The sequence below is a fragment of the Chionomys nivalis genome, chromosome 7 (genome assembly GCF_950005125.1).
Source record: "Chionomys nivalis chromosome 7, mChiNiv1.1, whole genome shotgun sequence".
NCBI classification, from domain to species: domain Eukaryota; kingdom Metazoa; phylum Chordata; class Mammalia; order Rodentia; family Cricetidae; genus Chionomys; species Chionomys nivalis.
In genome coordinates, this window is record NC_080092.1 from 87,876,068 (window position 1) to 87,900,216 (window position 24,149).

At 48.2% G+C, this 24,149-nt stretch overlaps 1 protein-coding gene across 1 annotated transcript in view; it reads right to left on the bottom strand.

Annotated features, from left to right (window-relative positions):
- Pitpnc1 (phosphatidylinositol transfer protein cytoplasmic 1) overlaps window positions 1-24,149 on the bottom strand; it is a 271,371-nt gene that overhangs the window by 84,292 nt on the left and 162,930 nt on the right. The window contains exon 5 of the mRNA XM_057773822.1: window positions 12,841-12,912. Coding sequence (XP_057629805.1) covers window positions 12,841-12,912 — 72 coding nt within the window. The remainder of the gene's footprint in view (window positions 1-12,840; window positions 12,913-24,149) is intronic.

Sequence of the window (24,149 nt, forward strand, 5' to 3'; positions counted from 1 at the left end):
TAAAGGTGCTTGCCGCCAAGTCTGAAGACCTGAGTTCAAACCCAGGGACCCACACAGTGGAAAGAAAGAACCCACTCCTGAAGTCTGTCCTCCATAAGCACATCATGGAAAACGCATATGCTTGTGAACACACATAGAGACCACACACACACACACACACACAAGCACACATACACACCTACATACACACAGACACACACAAACACACAAACACACCTACATACACACAGACACACACAAACACACAAACACACATACATAAACACACACATAGATACATACACACACACAGATACAGAAACACACACAAAGATGCACGCACACACACATGGGGAAAAATGTGTTTGAATAGTTTAGTAATATCAGATAGCGTTCTTAATCTCAGAAGATCCAGTCCCAGGTTCGGTGAGCCACAGCTGACACCCTGCCTGGGTAAAACACCGAGCATGTGTGCAAGTCCAGGAGCAGATGGGAGCACCCAACAGGAAACATTGCTTAGAAACCATGGCCACTGGAAATCATTAACTCCCTTCCATCCTCCCAACAGTCCCTCGGCCCACACTTTTCTCTTAAAGCGGCTGAAACGCCAGCCAAGACTCATCCTTGAAGGTGTGTTTATCAAAAAGACGGCTTCTAGGGATTTTTCAAGAGAAATCGCTTAACAGAGAGGGTGGTGCTGGACCTCCCCACAGAAGGTGAGGTGACACAGCCATTCCCTTTCCGGAGCTCTGACAAGTCATTAGCATTCCTAGGAGGCCTGTGACTGTCCAGGAAAAAGGAAACAAACACCGTTGCAGGCCTGATTTCTAGACGATTTTTCTCACGCAGATGCTATCCTGCGTTCACATTTTCTCTGCACACGTTTGCTGCTGAAATGCAGCATTATGAAATGTGAAATGTCTCTTGTAGGTTCATGGATTGGACACTGGGTCTCCAGCTGGGCTACTGTTTTGGGAGGGTTCTAGAAATGTCAGGAGCTAGGGTCTCACTAGAGGAAGCAGGTCTCTAAGAGTGTGGGTTTCAAGTTCCCAGGCGCCAGCAGTATTCTCTACTTCTTTACCACGAAAACCACAACTTTCTCCTCCAAACACAGCCAATGCCGTAACACCCGAATGTATGAACCAAGTGACCATGGACTGAGAGCTCCGAAACTCTAAGCCAAAGTAAATCCACCACCTCCATTTCAGCTTTTCCTGTCAGGTGTTTGGAAAAACAAAAGTATCGAATTCACTGGCTGATAAGATGCCTCTGCAGTAAGACTGCTTGCCATACAACCCTGACAATATGGAATCCATTTAAAAAAAAGCCAAATGGAGTGACCGGTGCCTGTAACTCTACTGCTCCTGCGGTGAGATGAGAGCTGGACCCAGGAGAGTCACCCAGAAGCTCGAAAGTGCACTGTGGTGCAAGAAACAGACTCAGATTCCACGTTGTGGGCGATGAGAAGGTTGACTCCGGCCAGCTACTCTCTTATCACCCAGGAGCATCTCGATACCCACGTACCACAAATAAGTAAGAAAATTTTTTTTTTTCGAGACAGGGTTTCTCTGTGGTTTTGGAGCCTGTTCTGGAACTAGCTCTTGTAGACCAGGCTGGTCTCGAACTCACAGAGATCCGCCTGCCTCTGCCTCCCAAGTGCTGGGATTAAAGGCGTGCGCCACCACCGCCCGGCTAGTAAGAAAAAATCTTAAAAAGTAACTAACTCGGCCGGGCGGTGGTGGCGCACGCCTTTAATCCCAGCACTTGGGAGGCAGAGGCAGGCGGATCTCTGTGAGTTCGAGACCAGCCTGGTCTACAGAGCTAGTTCCAGGACAGGCTACAAAACCACAGAGAAACCCTGTCTCGAAAAACCAAAAAAAAAAAAAAAAAAAAAAAAAAAAAAAAGTAACTAACTCATGCATTCACAAAGGACACTCAACATCCTCCATGGGATGCAAGAGATGGGACGCACTCATGTGTGGAACTGACGTCAGCACCACCTGACCACACAGACACGGCGGAGGCTGTCACTCCTAATTACAAGACGCTAATTGCCACCGGGATGTACTTTATTCCAGGGTTGCTAAAACATGAAAGACGATGACATTCGAATTGATAAAACAAGGACATGCCGGCGACTGCAAGCGAATTACAGACCTACTGTGTGCAGTAATCACTGTTCTGAGAACACCGCATGGTCAGCATGTTCTAAGGCGTGAGGACCTTGGGAGTCAGAACAGTCAAGCCGGGGCGACAAGGACACAAGGAAATGACAGAACAGGTCTAAACCAGCTAAGTGGTTGAGCTGGGAATAAAGTTCTGCCTATTCAATTCCAGACCTTGCAGTCCTCATCCGGTCACTATCCTGTCTCTCTAGTGTTGAGTACTGGCTTGAATAATATGACAGGTGGGCCTTGGGGGGGAAGAGGGGCTGTGCCAACCAAAATCCTTTCCAGGGGAAAGAGACCCAAGGAAGAACAGTGTATAAAGCCAGAGAGGCCATCTTCCTGGCAGGGAATCACTGTACAGAGGGTCCGGTACTTGAGCCAGTGACACACACCCTCCTCCAGCTTGGTGATTGTCTCTGAGGATGGCCCAGCTCAGTGAGAAAAGCGTGGGGACCGCGGGTGTCAGGAATGCGCCAACTTAGCATCTGCCATCCAGATGAATTTTACCATTCATAGAGCTGCATGAGTCTGACTCGCGAGCCATTCCCACGACTGAAGTCCAAGAGAAGAAAAAGAGCCGCCATTGACTGGCTGTGAGTCATCTCACTGTTTCCTCCCGTGAGTCCTCTGACCCGAGCCGCGTTTCCTCATTTGTCGTCTGGGATGTTCTGGCTGATGAACTCTCGTGAGCTCTGGGCTGCAGAGCATTGCTCTGCCCTGTTTGGCTCAAGGCTAGTCAGTGATTTTGCTGAACTTGGTACATCACAGTGTGCTGAGTGGGTCTGGCCAGCTGCTAGCTTTTGGCAGACTCCTAAAGTGTCCTCATCCAAAACGCTTCAAGACCCAAAGGTTGCTGGCTACCATCTGTCATGAGCAATCCATCCACATAAGTACCAAAAATGGCTCCGTAAACATAAACACAAAGATCTAGGTAAATAAACAAGAGAGCTAGGCTTTGTTTTTTTAAAGCGAAGTACAGTGGTTTCCCACAGCAATTAGGTCTCTTTTAAGGAGAAAAAAATAGACAAATATTTGGAAAACAATTGCAAATCTAGTGGACGGGGCTGAGAATGGATTCTAGAAAGCTGCGGGGCAGGGCGGTGGTGGTGTTGTGTCTCATGGAACAAGACTTGAACGATATCCTTTGTCAAAATTAGAAAAGGTAACTCTGCCATGATAGCTCATGACTGTAATCCTAGTACTTTGGAGCCCCAAAGAGGAGGATCATGAATTCAATGCCACGCTGAGTTATACACTGAGCTTGGGACTAGCCTGTGCAATCTAAGAAAACCCCAACACACAACAAGAACAAGCTGAAATCTCTTCCGCTCCTTCTCTAAAAAACTGGATATATAATATGTAAAAAAAAAATTGGTTATATAATATGTAAATACTCCATAAGCAAAACATTCCTAAATTATTTGACATTTTATCACACTTATTTGTCATACGTGTATGTGGATGATGTGTGTCACAGTGCACACGTGGCGGTCAGAGGGTAACTTGTGGGAGTTGGTTCTTTCCTACCCCCACGAGTCCCAAGGATCAAACCTGATTTTTTATGTATCAGATGACTCTATTTTCTCTGTGTCTAGAGCCCAAAGAGAAAGATGAAAATCTCTTTTTTGTTCTTTGATCAAAATCTGTCCTATTTTTGGACTTTTATTTTTTTCCATTTGATTTCATAATCAATTTAGGACAAGCACTACCTACTCCGTGAGCACGATCCATCACATGCCCGGTATCTAGAAGCAGGGAGTGGCGCTGCTCGCCTGGAACCCCAGACTTGGGAGGCTGAGGCAGGTGGTTTACTACAAGCTTAAGGCCAGCCTGGGAAACAAAGAGATCCTATTTCCAAAACTCAAGAGTTGTGGCCAGGTTTTCTGTCCCTTTGGTGGTGTTTGCTTATTTCACTGTGACTGAAGGCAAGATGAACCCTGAGGAGGGGCCACTCACGAGTAAGGGTGTGCGGCTCTCCACGGTTATGGTGGAAAGCAGATGCTGTCCCTTTGGTCCCTTGTTGTGTGATGTGAACTCTGCTCCCTGTGGGACTGGGTGTAGAACCAAGGTGTAATCTCTGAAGTGGCAGGAGAGTCTGTCCTCCAGCACACGGGCGGCTCACTGGTTTTGGCACCTACCGACGACACGCCACTGCTGTGGTAGCTGCACCGTGGCCATCCAGATCGTGACACTTCATACTTGGTAATTTCCTTTCTAGTTCCGACTCCCAGGATCCCACCTAAGGCTCATCACTCTCTTTGATGACATGGATTTGCACCGGGCTGGTTACTTGTTTTGGTAAAAATGGCAACAGCCAGCAGAGGCGGGTCTTTCCAGATTTATGCCAACATGGGTGAAAGAGGTGACATAGAAAGTAACCACTAGGGCTGGAGAGATGGCTCAGTGGTTAAGAGCATTGCCTGCTCGTCCAAAGGTCCTGAGTTCAATTCCCGGCAACCACATGGTGGCTCACAACCATCTGTAATGAGGTCTGGTGCCCTCTTTTGGCCTGCAGACATACACACAGACAGAATATTGTGTGCATAATAAATAAATAAATAAATAAATAAATAAATAAATAAATAGAAAGCAACCACTATTTTAAGCCGTATCTATCACTAAGGATGAATAACTCGAAGTGGCATTGTGACCTCAGATTCCGAGGGCCAATCTTCATCCTGATGTAACTTTTTTTGGACAATGTTTGTTTGATTGTTTACTAGTTCGAAACAGAGTTTCACTCTGTAGCCTGTGTTGGCACAAAACTCACTAAATAGGACAGGTGGGCTTTAACTCAAGGCAATCCTCTTGCCTAAGACTCTTACCTGCTGAGCTAACGGTTAGGACTGACCACTCTTTGCTTGTTATTTTACATATTCAGATCTCATGGGGCTGGAGAGATGGCTCAGGAGTTAAGGACACTGGCTGCTCTTGGAGAGGACCTTGGGGTCAGTTTCCAACACCCACATGGTAGTTTACAACCACCAATAATTACAGGGGAATTCTGGTCTCCATGGACATTCCAAGCATGTGGAACAAATACATACATACAATACATACATATAGGCGATACACTCATACCTGAAGAAAAACAAATAGAAAATAGCTAAAAAAAATCCAGTTTTCATATCACAAGTAGGAAAGGGCCACATCTTCGGGAATCAAATGAGATGTGTTTCTATTGTTCTCAGAATGATACTTTCGAGACCAGCAGTGGTGGCACACGCCTTTAATACCAGCACTTGGGAGGCAGAGGCAGGTGGATCTCTGTGACTTCGAGGCCAGCCTGGTCTACAGAGTGAGTTCCAGGACAGGTTCCAAAGCAACACAGAGAAACCCTGTCTCAAAAAACCAAAAAGAATACTTTTGAACAGGGATTGATGAACGTCATTGACTTTCTACCTCATAGACCCAAGCAGATAAAAATCCTCCCAAACTGAAAGTGGGGGTGTTTCGTGCAGTCTTACTTATTTATTTTTTGTCATGTACTGATTTAATAGAGAAGAGTGCGGATTTTGTAGGTGTCTGGCTATAAAAAAATCTAAGGTTAAAAACAGAACCATAAAGGTTGAAGACATGTCTAAAAATAAAGCAGGTGTCTTTTCATCCCCCTCTAATCCTCGGTTAGAAGTCACTGAAGGAGAAGATGACCACCACAGAGACCTGGAATCGGGGCGCTGTGGCTCCCACTGGCAGCCCTGTCTTACAGATTAATTTCAGCACACTTTTGCAAGGTGTTAGTTAATAAGTTACTCTAGAGCGTTGCCGTCTGGAGGTTGCAAATGCAAATCATGAAATAAACTTGGTGATCACCAGTGTGAGATCCAGCCTGGGGTAAACCCCGCTCTCCAGAAACAACAGATGCCCTGACCTCCAGCTGGTGACTCCCAACGTCGCTACTTGGGCTCAGGATGGGACTATTTCCAGCCACATCTCCACGGCAATGCCAGCTGAGTCCAGTGAAAGTGTCAAACTATTTATGCAGTTTACCTAAAGGAGGCCCCCAGAGATGAAATTTGATTTCTCTGGTAAGATTTGCAGTTAACTAAACGAGATGGTGTAGTTTCCTAAAATCCCAAGAAAGACTCAGGTGATTTAAAATGAGTCTTAAAAGGCTGGAGAGATTGCCCAGTGGTTAGAGCACCGGATGCTCCTCCAGAGGACCCAGCTTTGATTTCCAGCACCCATACAGTAGCTCAAAACTCTCTAACTCCAGTTATTAGGGGACCTGATCCCTCTTCTGGTTTCTTCAGGCACTGCATAAATGTGGTGCACAGGATGAACCTGCAGCCAAAACATCCATACATGTAAAGATAAATAAATGAAAATCAAAAAGAGAAGATGAGTCTTAAGTCATGCCTGCTGGTACAGGCATGTAGTCCCAGCTACTGAAGTGGCTGAGGCAGGAGCACTTGAAGGCCAGCCTGAGCTACAAAGGGAGTTCAGGGCTAGCTTGGGCAACTGTGTGAGACCCTGATTCAGGATGCCATGGAAAAGCTGTGCTGCACTCCCAGTGCTGGGGAGATGGAAGCAGGAGGGTCCCCAAGGCTCACAGGGAGCCACTCAAGGTGAAGCAGTGACCTCTATGTTTAGTGAGAGACCCTACCTCAAAAATAATGTGGAGAGCAGTTGAGAAAGGCACATGACATTGACAACTCTGTCTCTCTGTCTCTGTTTCTGTCTCTGTCTCTGTCTCTGTCTCTCTCTCTCTCTCTCTCTCTCTCTCTCACACACACACACACACACACACACACACACACACTTAAAAACAAGGCCTGAGGGAGGCTGTGTTTCAGTGGTAGAGTACTTGCTTAGCATGGACAAAACCCTGCCTTCTAACCCCAGAACCACAGACAAAGAAATGACTAAGGAGTATAGAACAACCAGAGGCTGACTGAAACTTGAAAGCCATGGAAGGTCTTTCTCAGGACCCTAGAGTGTTGGAAACCATCTATATTTTGTTTCTTGTCTCCCTGGATAATTTTACCCATATCCACCTGAATCGTGGTCTAAATCTCTATGAACCATGACTTCGTATATCCATCCTACCTGTCATTTCCACTTGAAGGTCTCATGGAACCTCAGACATCATCTTGATTTACTTCTCAGAATATGTCTCTCCGCTATTCCCCGGGAAGAACAGCGACACCATCACTGACCCAGTTAAAGACTAAAGCAAGAAACCCCAAGGTCATCCTTCTGCCGCTTTCTCGTACACCGTATCAATTCCAACAGAAAGTAAATGTTTTGAAACATATCCATTTCTTTTGGTTTTGTCCATGGCTAACTTTTCAACCCAAGCCACTACCTTGGTTTGGATAATAGCAAGGCAAAACAACAGACAAAAATTCCCAAACTTGTTGCTGTGGAACAATCTCTGTACACTGCAGATATGTATTGCTCTCATTGGTTAATAAAGAACTGACTGGCCCATATAGTTGGGCAGGAGAGACTGGGAAAGCCAGATGAAGAAAATTCTGGGAAGATTAAGGGTGGAGTCGGAAGAGCATCAGGAGACACAGAGGGAGCAAGACATGATGGGGGACAGGTAAAGCCGGGAGCGATGTGGCAGCACATAGATGAATAGAAATGGGTTAAGTTATAAGAGCTAGTTAGTAAGAAGCCTGAGCTAGTGACTGAGCATTTATAATTAATATTTAGTCTCTGTGTCCGTTATTTGGAAACTAGAGGGTGGGAAAGAAAAGTCCAAAAATGTTTGTTTGACAATTTGGACCAAATCAAAATTTGATCAGGAAAACACCATTAACTAGTATGGCCACCATGGAGGTGATCAGACATGTACACAGCACCGCTCTAGCTTCGGTGGTGGTTTCCCGCAAACTCAGCTCCAGGAATCCTCCACACTCGCCAGCATTATCAAGTTCGTATTCCTTCATAGAGAAACTTCATAGAGTCTCTAAGTGGCCAAAGGAACGGCTTATGGTCAGAGATGGGCGCGAGCCCTGATCTATCTACATGTCTCATATAAAACAGCGCCACCATCTTTCATTACAACACAGACAGACTAGAAATTCCACACTGTGAATATGTCTTCCAGGGATGGCTCTGTGAGATAGCTTAATTTCCTGGAACTGGAAATTTTTTACTAGAGAGAGGACTTGGCTCGAGGAGGAATTACGACCTTGGCGACACATATAGCTAACAAAATATAAAGAGGCTGATGGTTACAAAAAGCAATCCCCCATTCTTAAGTGTGAATGTGTCTGTATTTGTGTGTGTGAGTTGTGTGTCTGTATTTGTGCATGCACACACACATGTGGGTTGATGTTGGGTTCCTTTGGGAATACCCTGCCACCTTAGCCTCGAGGCAGGGTCCCTTAACCAAACCTGATTGGCTCTCTGACATGGCTAGTCTTACTGTTAGTCAGCTTGCTCGCTCTGAGGGGTCATCTCCACCTCCTGGGGCTAGCATGACACGTGGGCTTCCATAGCCACCCGGCACTTAGGCGTGTTTCTGGGGTTCCAAACTCTGGCCCTCACGCTTACAAGCCTGAACCATTTCCCCGGACCACAAAGACCCTTTGGGGATGCTTCTGTTTCCATGGGTCTGAACGAGTGGACTCATTTGGACAGCCTGCTTTACTCACTATTAATACATAAGCCTGTTGGTGCTCAGCTCTTTTGCCCCTTAGATCCACCTGGGAGGGGTTAAAAATAGTAATGTCCAGATTCCACCTGTCATGGGTCCTTGGGTGTGGACAGGAGCTCAGCTTTCAGGATGACGTCAGCACAAAGTCATCATTAGAACCGCTGAGTAGGCTATCACGGTGGGTGAGGGTGGTAAATCCTGTAAATGTCCCACCAAGGGAACAGAGGAGGCTCAGCCACAGATGGGGAGAACCCATGTGGAGAAATCAGCTTTCTAGAGTATCCCATGATTCTTTGTGTTTGAACAATCTGCACCTGTCCCCAAATAAACAAAAGCCCCAGAGGGATGGGCCCTAAGTATTTAAGACTTCTCCGTGAAATGGCTCAGCGGGTAAAGACACTTGCCACCGAGTCTGATGTATGGGGACCTATGTGGTAGAAAAGAGAGAAGCAGTTCCTACAGGCCATCCTGACTTCATTCGTGCACCATGGCACATTCATGCTCTTACGCGCGCACGCGCGCACACACACACACACACACTCTAAATGTATTAGCAATAAACAAGTTCTCAGGTGAGCTGGGTTTGGTGGCACATGCCTATAATCCCAGCAGCTAAGATGGTCCAAGAGAGAGGCCGGCCTGTGTGTGGATGTCAAGGCTAGCCTGGATCAAACAGACAAGTAAACAAGCTAGCTAGGTTAGGTGAGCCCGGTGCACAGCAGGGCTGAGAACTGCTGCTTTGCATGGTGCCTGCTTTGTTTAGAAGCGGAAGAGAGGCCAGGCTGCCCTCATTAACCCCTTGGCACACTGTCACCCTGCGGCAGGTGTCACAGGAGGGGTCGCCCCTTCAGTCGAACCAGGCAGTGCTGAGCGCTGCCTCTCAGTCTAGATTTATGGCCTTGAACAAACAACAGAACCTTGCTCTGGCATGGTCCCATCCTCCCCGGCGCTAATTAAGGCCTAAATAGTACCCATCAGTTTGTGCATAAAATAAACGGGCCTCAGTTTAAGACAACTTCCCCATTGTGTCCCGGCTGATGGAACCGGTTTGCAGGTTTACAAAAACATACACTTACCAGCTTCTTCTTTAATGAGATGTTTCAGTCTAGTCATTCTGAATATGTGTTTCTACTGGGTTTTGGATCACATTTATGACTGAGATGATAACTGATAATAAGATAGCAACATGTACTCCATTCAGCCCCTAATCAATGTGATTATCACCAGAGTCTTTCAATTTAATTATTGCTTCTTATCAGCATCCATTTCATTAAAATTTTGGCAGGTAGGGGTGGAAATGGCGTGGATAGATGCGTGAAGGATGGAAGCTGAATGATAAGACCATGTACATAGAAGAGGCAGAGGTGAACCGCATTTATTAAATAATGAGTCAAATACCCACAACCCACTGCCTTCTACATTCTGCCTCCTGGACTCCGGGCAGAACAAGGAAGTGGCTCAACAGGGCACGGGCTTACGGCTTTGGACTGGACCCTGACTGAGCAGAGAGCTACCTTGTCATTAAAATTAGATAGATACGCACTTATGATTTGCAAGCGTTTGGGCGCCCGAGTGAAATGCAGAGCCTTCCTTTTCTTCCTCCTGGAATCAACATTAAGGAGCTGCTGACGATGGAAGCTAGAGAAGGGTGCAGAGGCAAAGGGGGGGCCTGATCAAGTGGAGCTGGGACTCTCTGCTCCATTGGCCCCAGGAGTAACACATGGAGAACCAACAGCGGGGCCAGGCAGAGGCGAGTGTAGGAAGCCTGAAGATTGTGGGGGCCTTGTCAATCTGTGAGGTTCAAGACGCTCTCTCTGCCATCTATATACACTGAGAAAGAGCTGATGTGAGTTAACTCACACGCAATGAAACTCAGAGAAAAAGAGTCCAAGAAAAAGAATTTATTTGGAAGGACTATTTTCTTTTTTTCTTTTCTTTTTTTTTTTTTTTTTGATTTTTTGAGACAGGGTTTCTCTGTGGTTTTGGAGCCTGTCCTGGAACTAGCTCTTGTAGACCAGGCTGGTCTCGAACTCACAGAGATCCGCCTGCCTCTGCCTCCCGAGTGCTGGGATTAAAGGCGTGCGCCACCACCGCCCGGCTGGAAGGACTATTTTTAAAATTACTTTTATTTTTATTTTGTATACTGCCTACATGTATGTCTGTGTACCGTGTGCATGCCTGATGCCCAGGAAGGCCAGAAGAGGGAGGATGTTGGATCCCCTGGAACTGGAGTAATAGCCAGTTATGGGTGCTAACAAATGAATTCAGGTCTTTTGCAAAAGTGGCAAGCGCTCTTAACCTTTGAACCATTCATCTCTCCATCCCCAAACCCACATTTTTCCCCCAGGGGTGCTCGGCAGAGCAGTTCTGGCATCTGGTTTTCACTGTGCTTTTCCTGATTGCCCGTAGCTCTGTCAGCGCACTGAAGCTCATGTCACCCTCCAGCGAGCAGCCAGGACTGAAGTGGAGAAGGCAGGGCAGACCTTCGAAAACCACAGACGAAAGCTGGGGAGAAGATGACTCAGGACGCAAACTGCTTGCTGTCCAAGCATGAGGACCTGAGATCAGAACTCTAGCACCGGCGAGGAAAGCTGGGCCTGAGAACCTTCTGCTTGCCTGTAACCCCCGTGCTAGTGAAGCCGAGACAGGCAGTTCCCTGGAGCAGCCTAGCAAGGTAAGGGAACTCCAGGTTCAGCGAGAGAAGTGTGCTCAAAAAATAAGACGGAGAGCGATTGAGAAACAGACACAATGTCGACCTCTGGCCCACACGTAGATCCTCAAGTGGGGAAGAGTCCCCCATGCCGTGTTAAAAATAGCATACCGTATGATTCAATCTGGGAGGAACTGGTTAAAAAAAATCACCAATATCTTGTAATGTGAGTCAAGGGATATAGGTAGTCATCTCTGAATCATGGGGGTTACTCTTGGCTTCCCTTTCATTTAGGAGCTTTTTTCTTCATTGCATATTTGAAGTTTTAAAAACTGTGTATATTAGCTGGGTGGTGGTGGCGCATGCCTTTAATCCCAGCACTTGGCAGGCAGAGGCAGGCGGATCTCTGAGTTTGAGGGCAGCCTGGTCTAAAGAGTGAGTTCCAGGACAGCCAGGGCTACACAGAGACATCCAGTCTTGAAAAAAAAAGAAGGAAAGAAAGAGAGAGGGAGAGGGAGAGGGAGAGAGAGAGAGAGAGAGAGAGAGGGAGGGAGAGAGAGAGAGAGAGAGAAAGTAGTTTGGGCTGAGAGATGGCTTACTGACTAAAACACTACCATACAAGGGCCAGGGCCTTAGAAGAGAGACACACGATCCCCGGAACAAGGGGCTAACCAGGCTAGCCATATCAGGCAGCTCTGAGTTCAACTGAGAGATGCTGCCCCAATGAATAAAGTGGTGAGTGATCCAGGAGGACGTTTGACATCAACCTCAGGTCTCCATCGACACATAATCACATATGTGCATATGTGTCCTAATGCACATGGGCACCTATTCGCACGTGAACACACATACATACATGCAGGTGCAGCATCCACACATACCTATGAACAGAAAACCGAACCAAACCAAAACAAGGTAGTTTGCCATCACCTGAGGAGTCCAACTTGCCTGTCATAATTCAAGAAGCAGAAACGACCAGGTATCGGCCAGGTCGGTCCTTGCCAATACTGTTATAGCAAGCATGCCCCAAGCATCTCCCATTCCCGATCCTGTTTCTGACCATTGTGTTTGGCATACCCTTCTCAACGAGTAGTGGAGTTTGCTCAGAGCTGAGTGTGGTAGCAGCCCATGCCTTGTGATCCCAGCACTGGAGAGGTGCAGTCAGAAATGGAATCAGAGAACTCTGAGTTTCCACGGTTCTCTCTACTTCTCATGGTAATCACTTCCGTTGCAGAGGGGCCCATTGGAAGGACACACACATTAGCAGAGAGGAAAGCTAGTCTATAAGGTACACCAGGCCTGGCCCCAGAGGTCCAAGGCCAGAACCTCTCTCAGGTCCCAGGGACGACCAGGACCCGGTGAGCAACTGTGACCTTCAGAGGCCGAGACTTGAGAGCTGCACGGGGTCAGAGGACTACAAGCGGGTTACTCACGCTGTCGTTGCTGCCTTTGTTGTCTTCGTACTTGGTTTCTATGTGGATGGAGAATTTCGGCAGGAAGGAACACTGCGGAGAAAAAGCAGAGTTTGATTAGCACTGTTTGTCACGTCCGTAGTGTGGCTTGGGGCCGCTCGCCTGACCGTTAGGTTGGGAGCATAGATCTGTAGCAAAGATGGAAAGATACAACAATAACCACAGTCTGTAGGAGAAGCCACTGCCATGAGCACCATTTCTCCCGGAAGTCGGTGAGCAGTGTTGGGGAGGGGGATGGCGCAGAAGCTCATTTCCAGAGAGTCACTCTGTACCGTGAAGCCGGCGCCAGCCACTGTCAGCCACTGCCAGCCACTGTCAGCCACTGCCAGCCACGGAGAGCGGATGCCTGTTACAGAAGCCACCTCCAGGTCTGGGGAGCTCACCTGCTCCCCAGGGACCCCACTGTAACCCCTACGTTAATGTGCACACAAAATGAGGGAGGTGACACAGTGCATCCTTGAGATCAGAAATTCTTGGTCAGCTAGGTGTGTGTGAGCACAAGTGTGTGTGGCATGTGTGCATACGTATGTGTGTGTGAGCGTGCATGCATGTGAGTATACAGATGCTGATGATCTCTATTGGATATTTTCCTCAATTACTCTCTATCTCAATTTTGGAAGTGGGGGTAGTGTGAGACAAGGTCCCTCTGTGTGGTCCTGACAGTCCTGGAACTCACTATGTAGACCAGGCTGGCCTCGAACTTACAGAGATCCACTGGAATTAAAGGTGTACCACCATGCCCGGCTTTTTAAAAATTTTTTAAAAAAGATATACAGGGTCTGGGTGAGTTGTAGGCATCCTCCTGCCTCCCTACTGCCAGCACTGAGGTTAAGATAGGCACCTTGATTTTTTTTAAAGACGGGTTTCTCTGTGTAGCCCTGGTTGTCCTGGAACTAGCTCTGTAGACCAGGCTGGCTTCAAACTCAGAGACCCACCTGCCTCTGCCTTTCTAGTGCTAGATAGATAAAGGCGTGTGCCACCACCGCCCAGCTGGCACATCTGTTCTTGCATTTTATGTGGGTGCTGGGGCTCAAAGCACAGGTCACCATGCCCGCATGGCAATCACTTTACCTATGAAGCAAGCTCCATCACCTCTCAAATGGTTTTAAAATCTGTAACTTCAAGGGATTGGCCAGATGAATCAACAGGAAAGGTACTTCCCACTCAAGCCTCATGACCTGCGTTCCACCCCTGGAACTCAGGCAAAAAAGCCAGATGTGATAGTGCAAATCTGTATTCCCAGTCTTCCTGCAGCAAATGGGAAGCAGAGGCAAGAATTTCCTGGAAGCCTGTGGGCCAGCTAGCCTGGGAGGTACAGAGCATAGCAAAAGCAGCAAGAGAAATCCAGCCTCAAAATGAGAGGGAACATGATCTCCAAATCTCTTGCCCTCTTCTATCTACTAGTGATGCCACAAAGCATAAATAAAATGATGCAGTTGAAAACATGGTGTCAAGAGGCTAGGCTAGGGGCATAGCTCCATGGTGGGGCATGTGCTTAGCATGTGCAAGGTCTTGAGCATGATCTTCAGAACTGAAACATGTACTTGGAACTGAGTAACAAGTAATTCGTGAACAGCAGGGCTCAGCATGAGGCTGCCAGAGGCCTGAGAAACACAGGAGGCCAGAGGCCTTATTTGCAAGCCTGCCCGAGAGTCCCTGGCTCACCAGGCCCCATTGTATCTCATTTGAAAGGTCAGACAGCCCGAGAAGAGGATGTTGATGGACATGGGTGTGTCCAGCCTCCTTCTGGCACTGAGCTGGACATTATTGTTCTTGGACACCAGAGATGGGATGGACGGCTAATAGTTAAAATAACCCAGTGATTTCACTGGGACCTGCAGGTATTAGACATAAGAGACATGGCTTTCTCTGGTCACAGTCCCAAAAGGCTATGTTCTCTGACACAGGCATTTTCTGAATGTTTCCAAGGTCTTGAAGGTTTGTAAATTCCCCAAGGGGTAAATGCTAATATTATCATCTCTCCTTTCAAGATGAGGAATGGAGCCATAGAGAGGTTAAGTAAATGGCTTACAATCACATAGCTGGTGCATTACGACAGTCGTTCCAAAGGTTATGTAGCCTTGTCCCAGGGTCCACGATCTTGACTAGTACCCCCAGTGGTTCTCGGAGCCGGGGGGGGGGGGGGCTAGTCCAGTGACAACCGTAGCACTCTAGAATTCTGCTAGCAATGTAATGCTTAGGGGCCCACTCTGGAGCCTAGAGGTGGGGTCCAGCAATGTGAGTTACACAAACTTACTGTTGCTGTGGCCTGCTCCAGCAGGGAACCTGGCTTCATACCCCATTCCTGAGTAGGAACTGGAAAAAGGGCAGCAGCTAAAGTTCTACTAATACCACCCGCACCTCATGGGCTTCCCTTCCACTCTACCCACACTCTCCTTTCAGCCTCGCTGAGACCCTGGGATGTCTGTATAAGAAGGCAGAGGACGTGCCATGGTTAATTTCCCTGACACCACATGCCTGCGTGCACCTGGCATCTACCCGGTCCGTCTTCATCTGAGAGAAGCAATCAGAGCCGTGACTAAGGAGCCACGGAGACAACCGATCCCGGTAATTGCCTCAATGGAGACCGAGGCGCCGCGGTGATTTATTAGCACGTTCCTGGCTGTCTCCTGTCCAACCTCTCACTCGGTAGCCACTGCCCTCACACTCATTTCCAGGGACTTCCAGCGAGGAGGGTTGCTCATCATGAGTCAAGACTCCGGCACCCCTGGGGCCCCTGGCAGAACCTTGATTGACGTGTGAGCATGGGAGATGTCCTTGCAGAGAGACCCTCTTGAAGATAACAAGCCTGGAGGGAAATCAATATTTGTACTTTCAAAGCTGTGATTCATCCGAGGGTCAATCCAATGAGGAGCGGGAGAAGGGGCAATGCAGGGTGTGAATCAGTCTGTGGAGCCAAGTGAAAAAAATGACGTGGAGGCACGTGCGCATGCGTGTGTGTCTCTATGTGTCTGTGTATATGTGCTCCTGAGTGTCTTTCTCCACTACTTTTCACTTTGTGGTTTTGAGACGAAGTCTCTTGTTCAACCCCAAATTTGTTGAGCAAGCTAAGTTGTACAGTGTAAGAGCCCAGCGATTGCTCCCGTCTGTTTCCGCTAGCACACACACCACAGTGCACTGATGCGCCCCGCTTTGGACGTGTGGGATAGGGATCCAAACTCAGGTCCTCACGCTTGTGTAGCAAGCACTTAACCAACCGGGTTCTCTCCCCAGCCTGTGGCTCCCCACTGCAACCACAAACTGATCTTCTAAAGCACTTTCTTAGGTCAAGCAAATAAGTCCCAGGATTTGGGTTTCAAACACAAATATGAAATGCAAAAAGCTTGCATGAGAATTGGCAGGTGGTGTTATTTCGAGTGGAGGACGGAGGTTATTTTCCTACCACAATGGCAACCCTGACTGCAACAGGGTTGCAGGTGCACCTGCCCTCAGTCAGGCAGCGGGAGGATGAGGACCAGAGGAGCCCTGTCCTGGGTTGGAGACCATTTTTTGAGGGGCGGCAGGTGAGGTCGGGCTGACAATCCCTTTGGGTTATCTGATGGCTCCTTCCTGGGGCGCTGGCATTTGAGAGTATCTCAAGATCAAATCAGAAGTCTGGGTTCAGCAAAATGGCTCAGTGGGGAAGGCAACATTCTGCCGAGCCTGACAGCGTGAGTTCAAGCCCCAGAAACCCAAATGACTGAAGAAATGCCTGGACTCCTACAAATTGTCTTCTGATCTCTGCAGGTGCACCATGATTGCATGTGCATGCGCACACTCACATGCATGCACACACTCACACACACATACTGAATGTAAAGAAAACCAGAAGCTTCTGTGGCTCCAGCTGTTTTAGAACTGCTATTAAACTCTTAGGTGAGATGCTCATCTTTAAGAATGTTTCATAACTTTTTATTTTATTTTATGTGTGCGGGTGCTTCGCCTGCATATGTCTGTTCACCACATGCATGTAGTATCTGTGGGAGTCAGAAGGAAGCATGAATACCTGGGGGCTAGAGTTACAAACAGTTGTTGGGCATCAAGTGGGTGCCGGGAATGGAACCCAGGTCCTCTGAAAGAGCCACCAAATGCTCTTAACCAGCGAGCCACTTCTCAATTTTAAAATTTTTATTTTGAGATGAGCAACTGGGGGCAGACAGTCTAGCCAAGATGGGCGAGCTCCAGGTCTTAAAAAGTGAACAGGGACTACGGAAGAGAGCCAAATGTCAGCCTCTGGCCTCTATTCACACATGCGCGCACACATACATAAATGAATAAAATGCTTGTCCCATGCAGGTCAGTGTTGGTAGAGACCAGCAGATCTTGTAGGAATTGTGGGTTCACGAGAATTTGAACTCAGGTTGTCAGACTTGGTGAAAAGCACCTGGACCCACTGAGCCATTTCACTGGTCCAGATCTCACAATTCAGTTTCACAGTTTGATGAGGACAGAGATCTTATGATAGAAACACCGACAACCTCCTTCCACCAACTGCCAATCGTTCCGTTATTTATTTTTGCTTCTTATTCTTCAAGAATCAGAGAACGGCATCACTGTTTCCCCACTGCAAACTGCCACATGGAAAGACCTGATGTTCTTGTCAGTGATTGGGCTCAGAAGGGAAATGCCGTGATGTTAACCATCCCCAGCCTCAGCTATCCCATTTCTAGAGAGGGGACAATCCTTCTGTCTCTATAGACATGCTCAGAAGATCAATGGTTGTACAAGCAACCTCTAGCTCACTTCCTGGCACACAGTAGCTGTATGGTAACAAAGAGACATTTGTACATGGATTCCCTGGAATCTTGCTTGATTATCTTCTCTGTCTCCTCACGGCCCCAAAACACAAGAAATGTTTTATTTGTCTGCATGATGTGTTGGTGTGGTGTGCGTGTGCTGTGTTTGCACATGTGTGTGCTGTGGTGTGTATGTGTGTGTGCATTGTGTATGTGGTGTATGTGGCGTATGCGCATGTGCGTGCATATGTGTGTGTGTGTGGTGTGGCATGTGTGTATGTGTAGTGTATGTATGTACACCTGTGTGCAAACAGGGACCAAAGGAAGGTGTCCCGTTTCCTCTAGCCCTCTCCACCTTCCCTCTCTGAACACGGAGCTCACGTTTCCCAGTTATCACCTAGCCCGTTACATGGGCGCTGGAACCCAAACTCAAGCCCTCGTGCTAGCAGAGCGAGCTCTTTGACCTTTGGCCCATCATCTCTCTAGGCCGAAGTGTCCTATGCTTCCAAACAGATCTACGCTGACATTCTTCATTGCTTCTTGCTCCATCTGTAACCAACCCTGCTTCTGTCTTCATCACCAAATGTCAGAGATTGCTGGCTCCCCTCTTGCCTCTCTCCTCTTCTCACCCAGTCTTGGATGGAAGTGACAAACTCCAAGTATTTCTGAACCAGCATCACCTTCTATCTACACCCTAGGGAGCCCCCCACTGTCGCTATTCCGCCATTCTGCACAGCAGCTGGCTTTGCAGCCCCACCCCCTGCATCCTGACATAAGCTGTCCCACCACCCTCTCCCTTCTCACCTCAACTGCTTCTCCTTTCCCGCAGCCACTCTGGGAAGATCCTTCCCAAACCAACACCTCTATTTCCAACTTCCCACACCTCCAGCTGCTGTGGGCCACCCCCAGTGAGAGGCCTACAGACACACCGAACCTCAAGGTTTTCCTGGCCTGTATGACTTCCTAGAGACATTAAAATGAATCACCATGAACTTGGAGGCTGGAAACCGGGAATCAAGGCATGGACCGGACTACACTCCTCCACAGAACCAGAGAAGGAGCTGTCCTAGCCTCTTCCAGCTTCTGATTGACCCAAGCATCTTTGATTTTGGACATATAACTCTATCACATAGCCTTTATCTCTTTGGACCTCCTCCTCCCTACCATCTTCCGCCCCTCCTTTTTTATTTGTTTGTTTTCGAGACAGAATTTCTCTGTGAAACAGCCTTGCCTGCCTCTGCCTCCCGAGTGCTAGGATTAAAGGCATGCGCCACCAAAACCACTGCTTTGTTTTTTTTTTTGTTTGTTTGTTTGTTTTGTTTATTTGGTTTTCTCCTTCATTAAAAGAAAATATTTTAACTTCTTAAAAATATGTGTATGAGTCGGGCGATGGTGGCACATGCCTTTAAATCCCAGCACTCAGAAAGCAGAGGCAGGCAGATTTCTGTGAGTTCAAGGCCAGGCTGGTCTACAGAGCTAGTTCCAGGACAGCTAGGGCTGTTACACAGAGAAACCCTGTCTCGATAAACAAAAAACAAAAACAATAAAAAACAACAACAACAACAACAAAGGAAATTGTGTGTGTGAGTAGGCACACCTGAGAGTGGTGCCCAGCCTAAGGAAGCCAGAAGAAGTTTGGGCACTGCCCATTGTGAGTGGTGGGAAGTGAAATTGGGCTCTCTGCAAGAGCAATACTTGTTCTTAACTGCTAAGCTTTTCCTCCAGACCCTTTTCTCTTTCTAGAACTAGAGATGCAGCCCAGGGCCTTGTGTATGCTAAGTACTCACTCTATCCTGAGCTTTATGGGGGTCAGAGGACAACGTGTGTGTCCTGCTTCTGTCTTCTTACTATGCCAGTCTTGGGGATCTAATTCATGTCCCTGGGCTTGGTCACAGGCACCTTCACCCTCAGAGCCACCTTGCTGGCCCCACCAGCCCCTCTTTTGACTTTGCATTTTGCCATGGGGGTCAATGAGACATAAACTCATTCTGCAGCCTAGGTAGGCACCCCAAGTAGCCGTGGTAGGAGTTCAGAGCCACTAGTGCATGGAGGCCCATGCACAATCTAGATCCACTGCCCATTCCCACCGCCTCCAGCTGCTGGGCTTTGTGTGCACAGTTCTCCCGAGGAAATCCTAGCCAAAGACTATCTCAGTCACCACTCCTGAGTGACCTCCCCCTGTGAACAGATGTGTGTCTGCCTATCTCATCACAGCGCCCTCCCCCGCCCTGCCATCATTCCTCTTTGCTGCCTGTGTCACCTCCCCAGCCACACGAGCTGTGACATGATTTCACTTCCCCACGAAGTCCTATTGCCATTGGGAATGGCATACAGCAGTGGCGGTTGCTGTTCCTCAGTATCCGAGCTGCATATTCAACTTCCCCCAATAATACTTCCTGTGAGTTACTCACAGCAAGGACTACACCAGTAACCAGATCCAGGGGAAAGAAGAGAGACTTTCACCTTCCAACCCTGGACTCGCAAAATTTGCATCGTTCCAAAAAATATGGACATGCTTCCTTGGGTGAGAAGGGTTCCATGTCACTGAGGAACCTGTCATGAGGGAGATATAAGTCAGGAAGCCTGATGCAACGATGTCTGAACCTGCTGTGAGGAGCGAGAGGCCACAGTCTGAGCCACGATATAAAGCAGGCAGGAGCCCAAGGGATGTAGGAGGTCTCTGTTGCTTTCTAAGGCAGTCATTTGGGAGTGTGTCAGGCCAGACCCACAACGTGAAAGGAAGGCTCTAAACTCAAGGCAGACCGAGTTCCGAGACGGTCTCAGAGCCACAGGCACTCACAACCACGTGTTCTGTGTCTCTTCCACTCTGAGCTCACAAGGGGCTGGGCTTCACCGCATGGTCACCTAGCAGATGAGTCCAACCTGTGGCCCACAGGCTGAATGCATGCCGGGATGGGTATGGATGCAGCTCAACTCAGAGGACAAGGTCGTGCTGCGTTGTCAGATGTTTGGACACCCCTGCTGGAGTCTCTGATTGACAGTCCTGAGATTTGATCAGTGTACCTAAGATTTTGTTTTATTTGCTTATCTGCTTATTTGTTTATTTGGGCAGGATTTCACTAGGTAGCCCAGGCTAGCCTGGCTGCCTCGGCTTCCCAAACGCTTGGAGCAAAGCCCTGTACCACGACACGTGATTTAGGTGGGGAAGAGGCCCCTGAAAGCTGTAGGGAGAGCTGAATGGAGAATGTGAACTGAGCCCTTTGATCACAAGGAAGCGAAGGCTGAGAGCGGAAGAGAACCCAGAAGGCTGCATGAAATGTGAGCCACGGCTGACACTTCAATTTCAACCCAGGCAAGGACTCAGCTAACTTACGCATAGATCGCTACTCCCATGGAGACAGCAAGATAATAAACTGATGATGTTTGCAGTTGCTGAGTTTTGTGGGAAATCTGCCCCACGGCAGTGGAAGAGCCTGCCCACTGCTCTCCTTCCAGATGGCCCATCTGGCCGTCATCCGTGTAAGTGCCACTCACTTGGAGGTTTGGACACGTCCAGGGGAACCTGTACTCCTCCTGCTGAGCCATCGACCTACAAGGGCTTTGCCAATGTCCACTGCTTATGACCTAGTGAGACAGTTACTACTAAGGCACGCCAGGAAGCTTGTCCCTAACTGCAGCCCACACCCGGAAGTGTGCACCTCGCCCATAGGGAGGAAAGATGCTGCTTTATTGGAAGCAAAATCCAGGTTTTGGAGGGAAACAGATTTTTGTTCAAGTCCCAGATTCTTTGCTCACGCACTTTGCGGTTCTCGGCAAACTTGATGGTTGGACTTTGAGTGTCCCCAACTATCACACCAAGACGGTTCCAGTCTCAGCTATCGAGCAAGGATTAAAGAGACAGCAGATGTCAGAGGCCAGGCAGTGTCTGATGGAAGAGGCTTGGGGTGAAGTTTGCCAACTGCCTGTACTCCTGTTCACGGAATACCCGTAGCTGTGTGGACAAGCTAATGTGCTGGAGTGCAGATAGATTTGCCACTGTGAACACGTGAGGGTACTAAGGAAGCTGTGGCTTGCTGACCAGACTTCTCATGACATGAATGGTGGTCAAGATCTAGGGCACAGTGGGCTTGCACACTCTGAACCCATGACCCGCTCTGCGACTCTGGATACGAAGCCCCATTTTCCGGGCTCCGTCTTTGACAGTATACTCTTAAGTCGGTGCATTCTTCTGGGCCTCCGCTTTCAGCTTGCATTCTACCCCCTGCCCACTTCATGTAGAGAAACAAAAATTCCAACGGGTATCTTTCTGTCTCCTAGATCTAAATATTAATTATGACCAGCTTATAAAACCCAAGATTCAGAGAAGCCACAAAATAGCACTGTGAAAAATGTAGCAATTGGGAGTGCAGGGGCTGTGTGTCATGATGCTGCTCAGGACAGTGATTCCTGAGCTCTTGTCCCTACCAAAAACAGTATCAGAGCCATGAAGAAACCAGGGCAACAGGACAGACACTGTCTTCTCACTGGGTCCTTGCCATCTGCTCCCTGTCACCACTGGCTTCCTTTGTGTGCCTTATCTGTGCACGGCTAATTGGAGATCCGACCCATTAGAATCTACTGAGCTCAACCTCCCATTGTAACTCGGTCATACGGTGCCTGCAAAACTTCAGCCGTGAGACCCAGCGAGGGTTCAGAGGCGGACGGTTCTTTGTTGAACACTGAAATGAACCCATTTGAAGTTTTGAGAAGCGATGCGGGCGGGAGGGAGACATGAGGTGTCTGGGACTCTGCAAGAATAATTTCCAGACGCGAGGCCTCCCGGATCCACTGTCGGGAAATGCAAATGCGAGCAGCTTGTACCAAATGCAAGGTGGAGCCGCGCTCCCAATCCACTACAGACACGCTTTGGAAAAGACGAAAGAGCTATTTTTGGTCCTGTGATTGATCAGGGTTGCCATGGTGATAAGAAACACTTAGGAGAACAAAACTAAATGTAAGCAAACTGAAGTCTTAAAGGGAAAGGGGCAAAGACGCACAAGGAACGTCAGAGTCTACCTGAGGGGTGTGGGCAAGCCATCGCTGCAGAGACCAACTACATCTGTACAGAGCAAGCAGGGAGTGGCCATGGGGACAAGTGCGAGGTTCCCCAGGACCCCAAGCTCTAGAAGAAAGGAGTAGCCAAACTTCCGGGAGCATGGGACCATTCACTTCAAAGATTGTCATCGAGGATGCAATACTCCTCTGGCACTTGACTTGTAGCTGACACACTATAGCTAGGGCATTTTCCAGAAAAAAATACCAATGTGATTCTCCACAACATCTTATTTCTAATGGTACCTCACCTGCCAACCCCTTCAAAAAGCTCTGGCCTTTCTCTGATGGTCTTCTTTTAGAGAGCTGGTGGAATTTCTCCCCCTCCATTTAGATGCTTTTTTCAGGGGCTGAGGTATGTGGTAGCTCAGTGGTAGAGTGCACGGTTAGCATGTGTGAAAAGGTAGAGCGCACGGTTAGCGTGTGTGAGGCGGTAGAGGGCACGGTTAGAGTGTGTGAGGGGGTAAAGCGCACGGTTAGTGTGTGTGAGGGGGTAGAGAGCACGGTTAGCGTGTGTGAGGCGGTAGAGGGCACGGTTATCGTGTGGAGGCGGTAAAGCGAACAGTTAGCGTGTATGAGGCAGTCGCGCGCATGGTTATCGTGTGTGAGGAGGTAGAGCGCACGGTTATCGTGTGTGAGGAGGTAGAGCGCACGGTTATCGTGTGTGAGGCGGTAGAGCGCAAGGTTAGCGTGTGTGAGGCAGTCAAGTGCACAGTTATCGTGTGTGAGGCAGTAGAGCGCATGGTTATTATATAAAAATGTTGCATCTGTCTCCTGAGTGCTGGGATTAAAGATCCCAATACTATCACAGCCTGGGCTAGATTTTTTTTTTAATGATTTATTTATTTATTAATTCAGTGTTCTGCCTGCATGTATGCTTGCAGACCAGAAGAGGGCACCAGATCTCACTTCAGATGGTTGTGAGCCACCATGTGGTTGCTGGGAATTGAACTCAGGACCTTTGGAAGAGCAGGCAATGCTCTTAACCTCTGAGTCATCTCTCCAGACCCCTATTTTTAGACTTAAAAACAAAATCATTTCCTAGCCAGGTGGATATGGTGCACACCTTTAATCCCAGCACTCGGGAGGCAGAGGCAGAGGCAGGTGGATCTCTGTGAGTTTGGGGCCAGCCTGGTCTACAAGAAAGTTCTAGGACAGGTGCCAAAGCTACAGAGAAACTTGGTCTTCAAAAACCAAAAAAGTTTTTTGTTTTTTTCCAAGACAGGGTGTCTCCATGTAGCCCTGGCTGTCCTGGAACTCATTCTGTAGACCAGGCTGGCCTTGAACTAACAGAGATCCGACTGCCTCTGCCTCTGCCTCCCGAGTGTTGGAATTAAAGGTGTGCACCACCACTACCTGGTTATTATTTTTTTTAAAACCTCTATCTGGAGCCCTGTTTGTTCCTTGCTATCTTGTCCTGACAAAGCTGATGAGTATTTCCTGCCACAAACAAACGGAAAACTCCACAAGGACTCTGCCGTC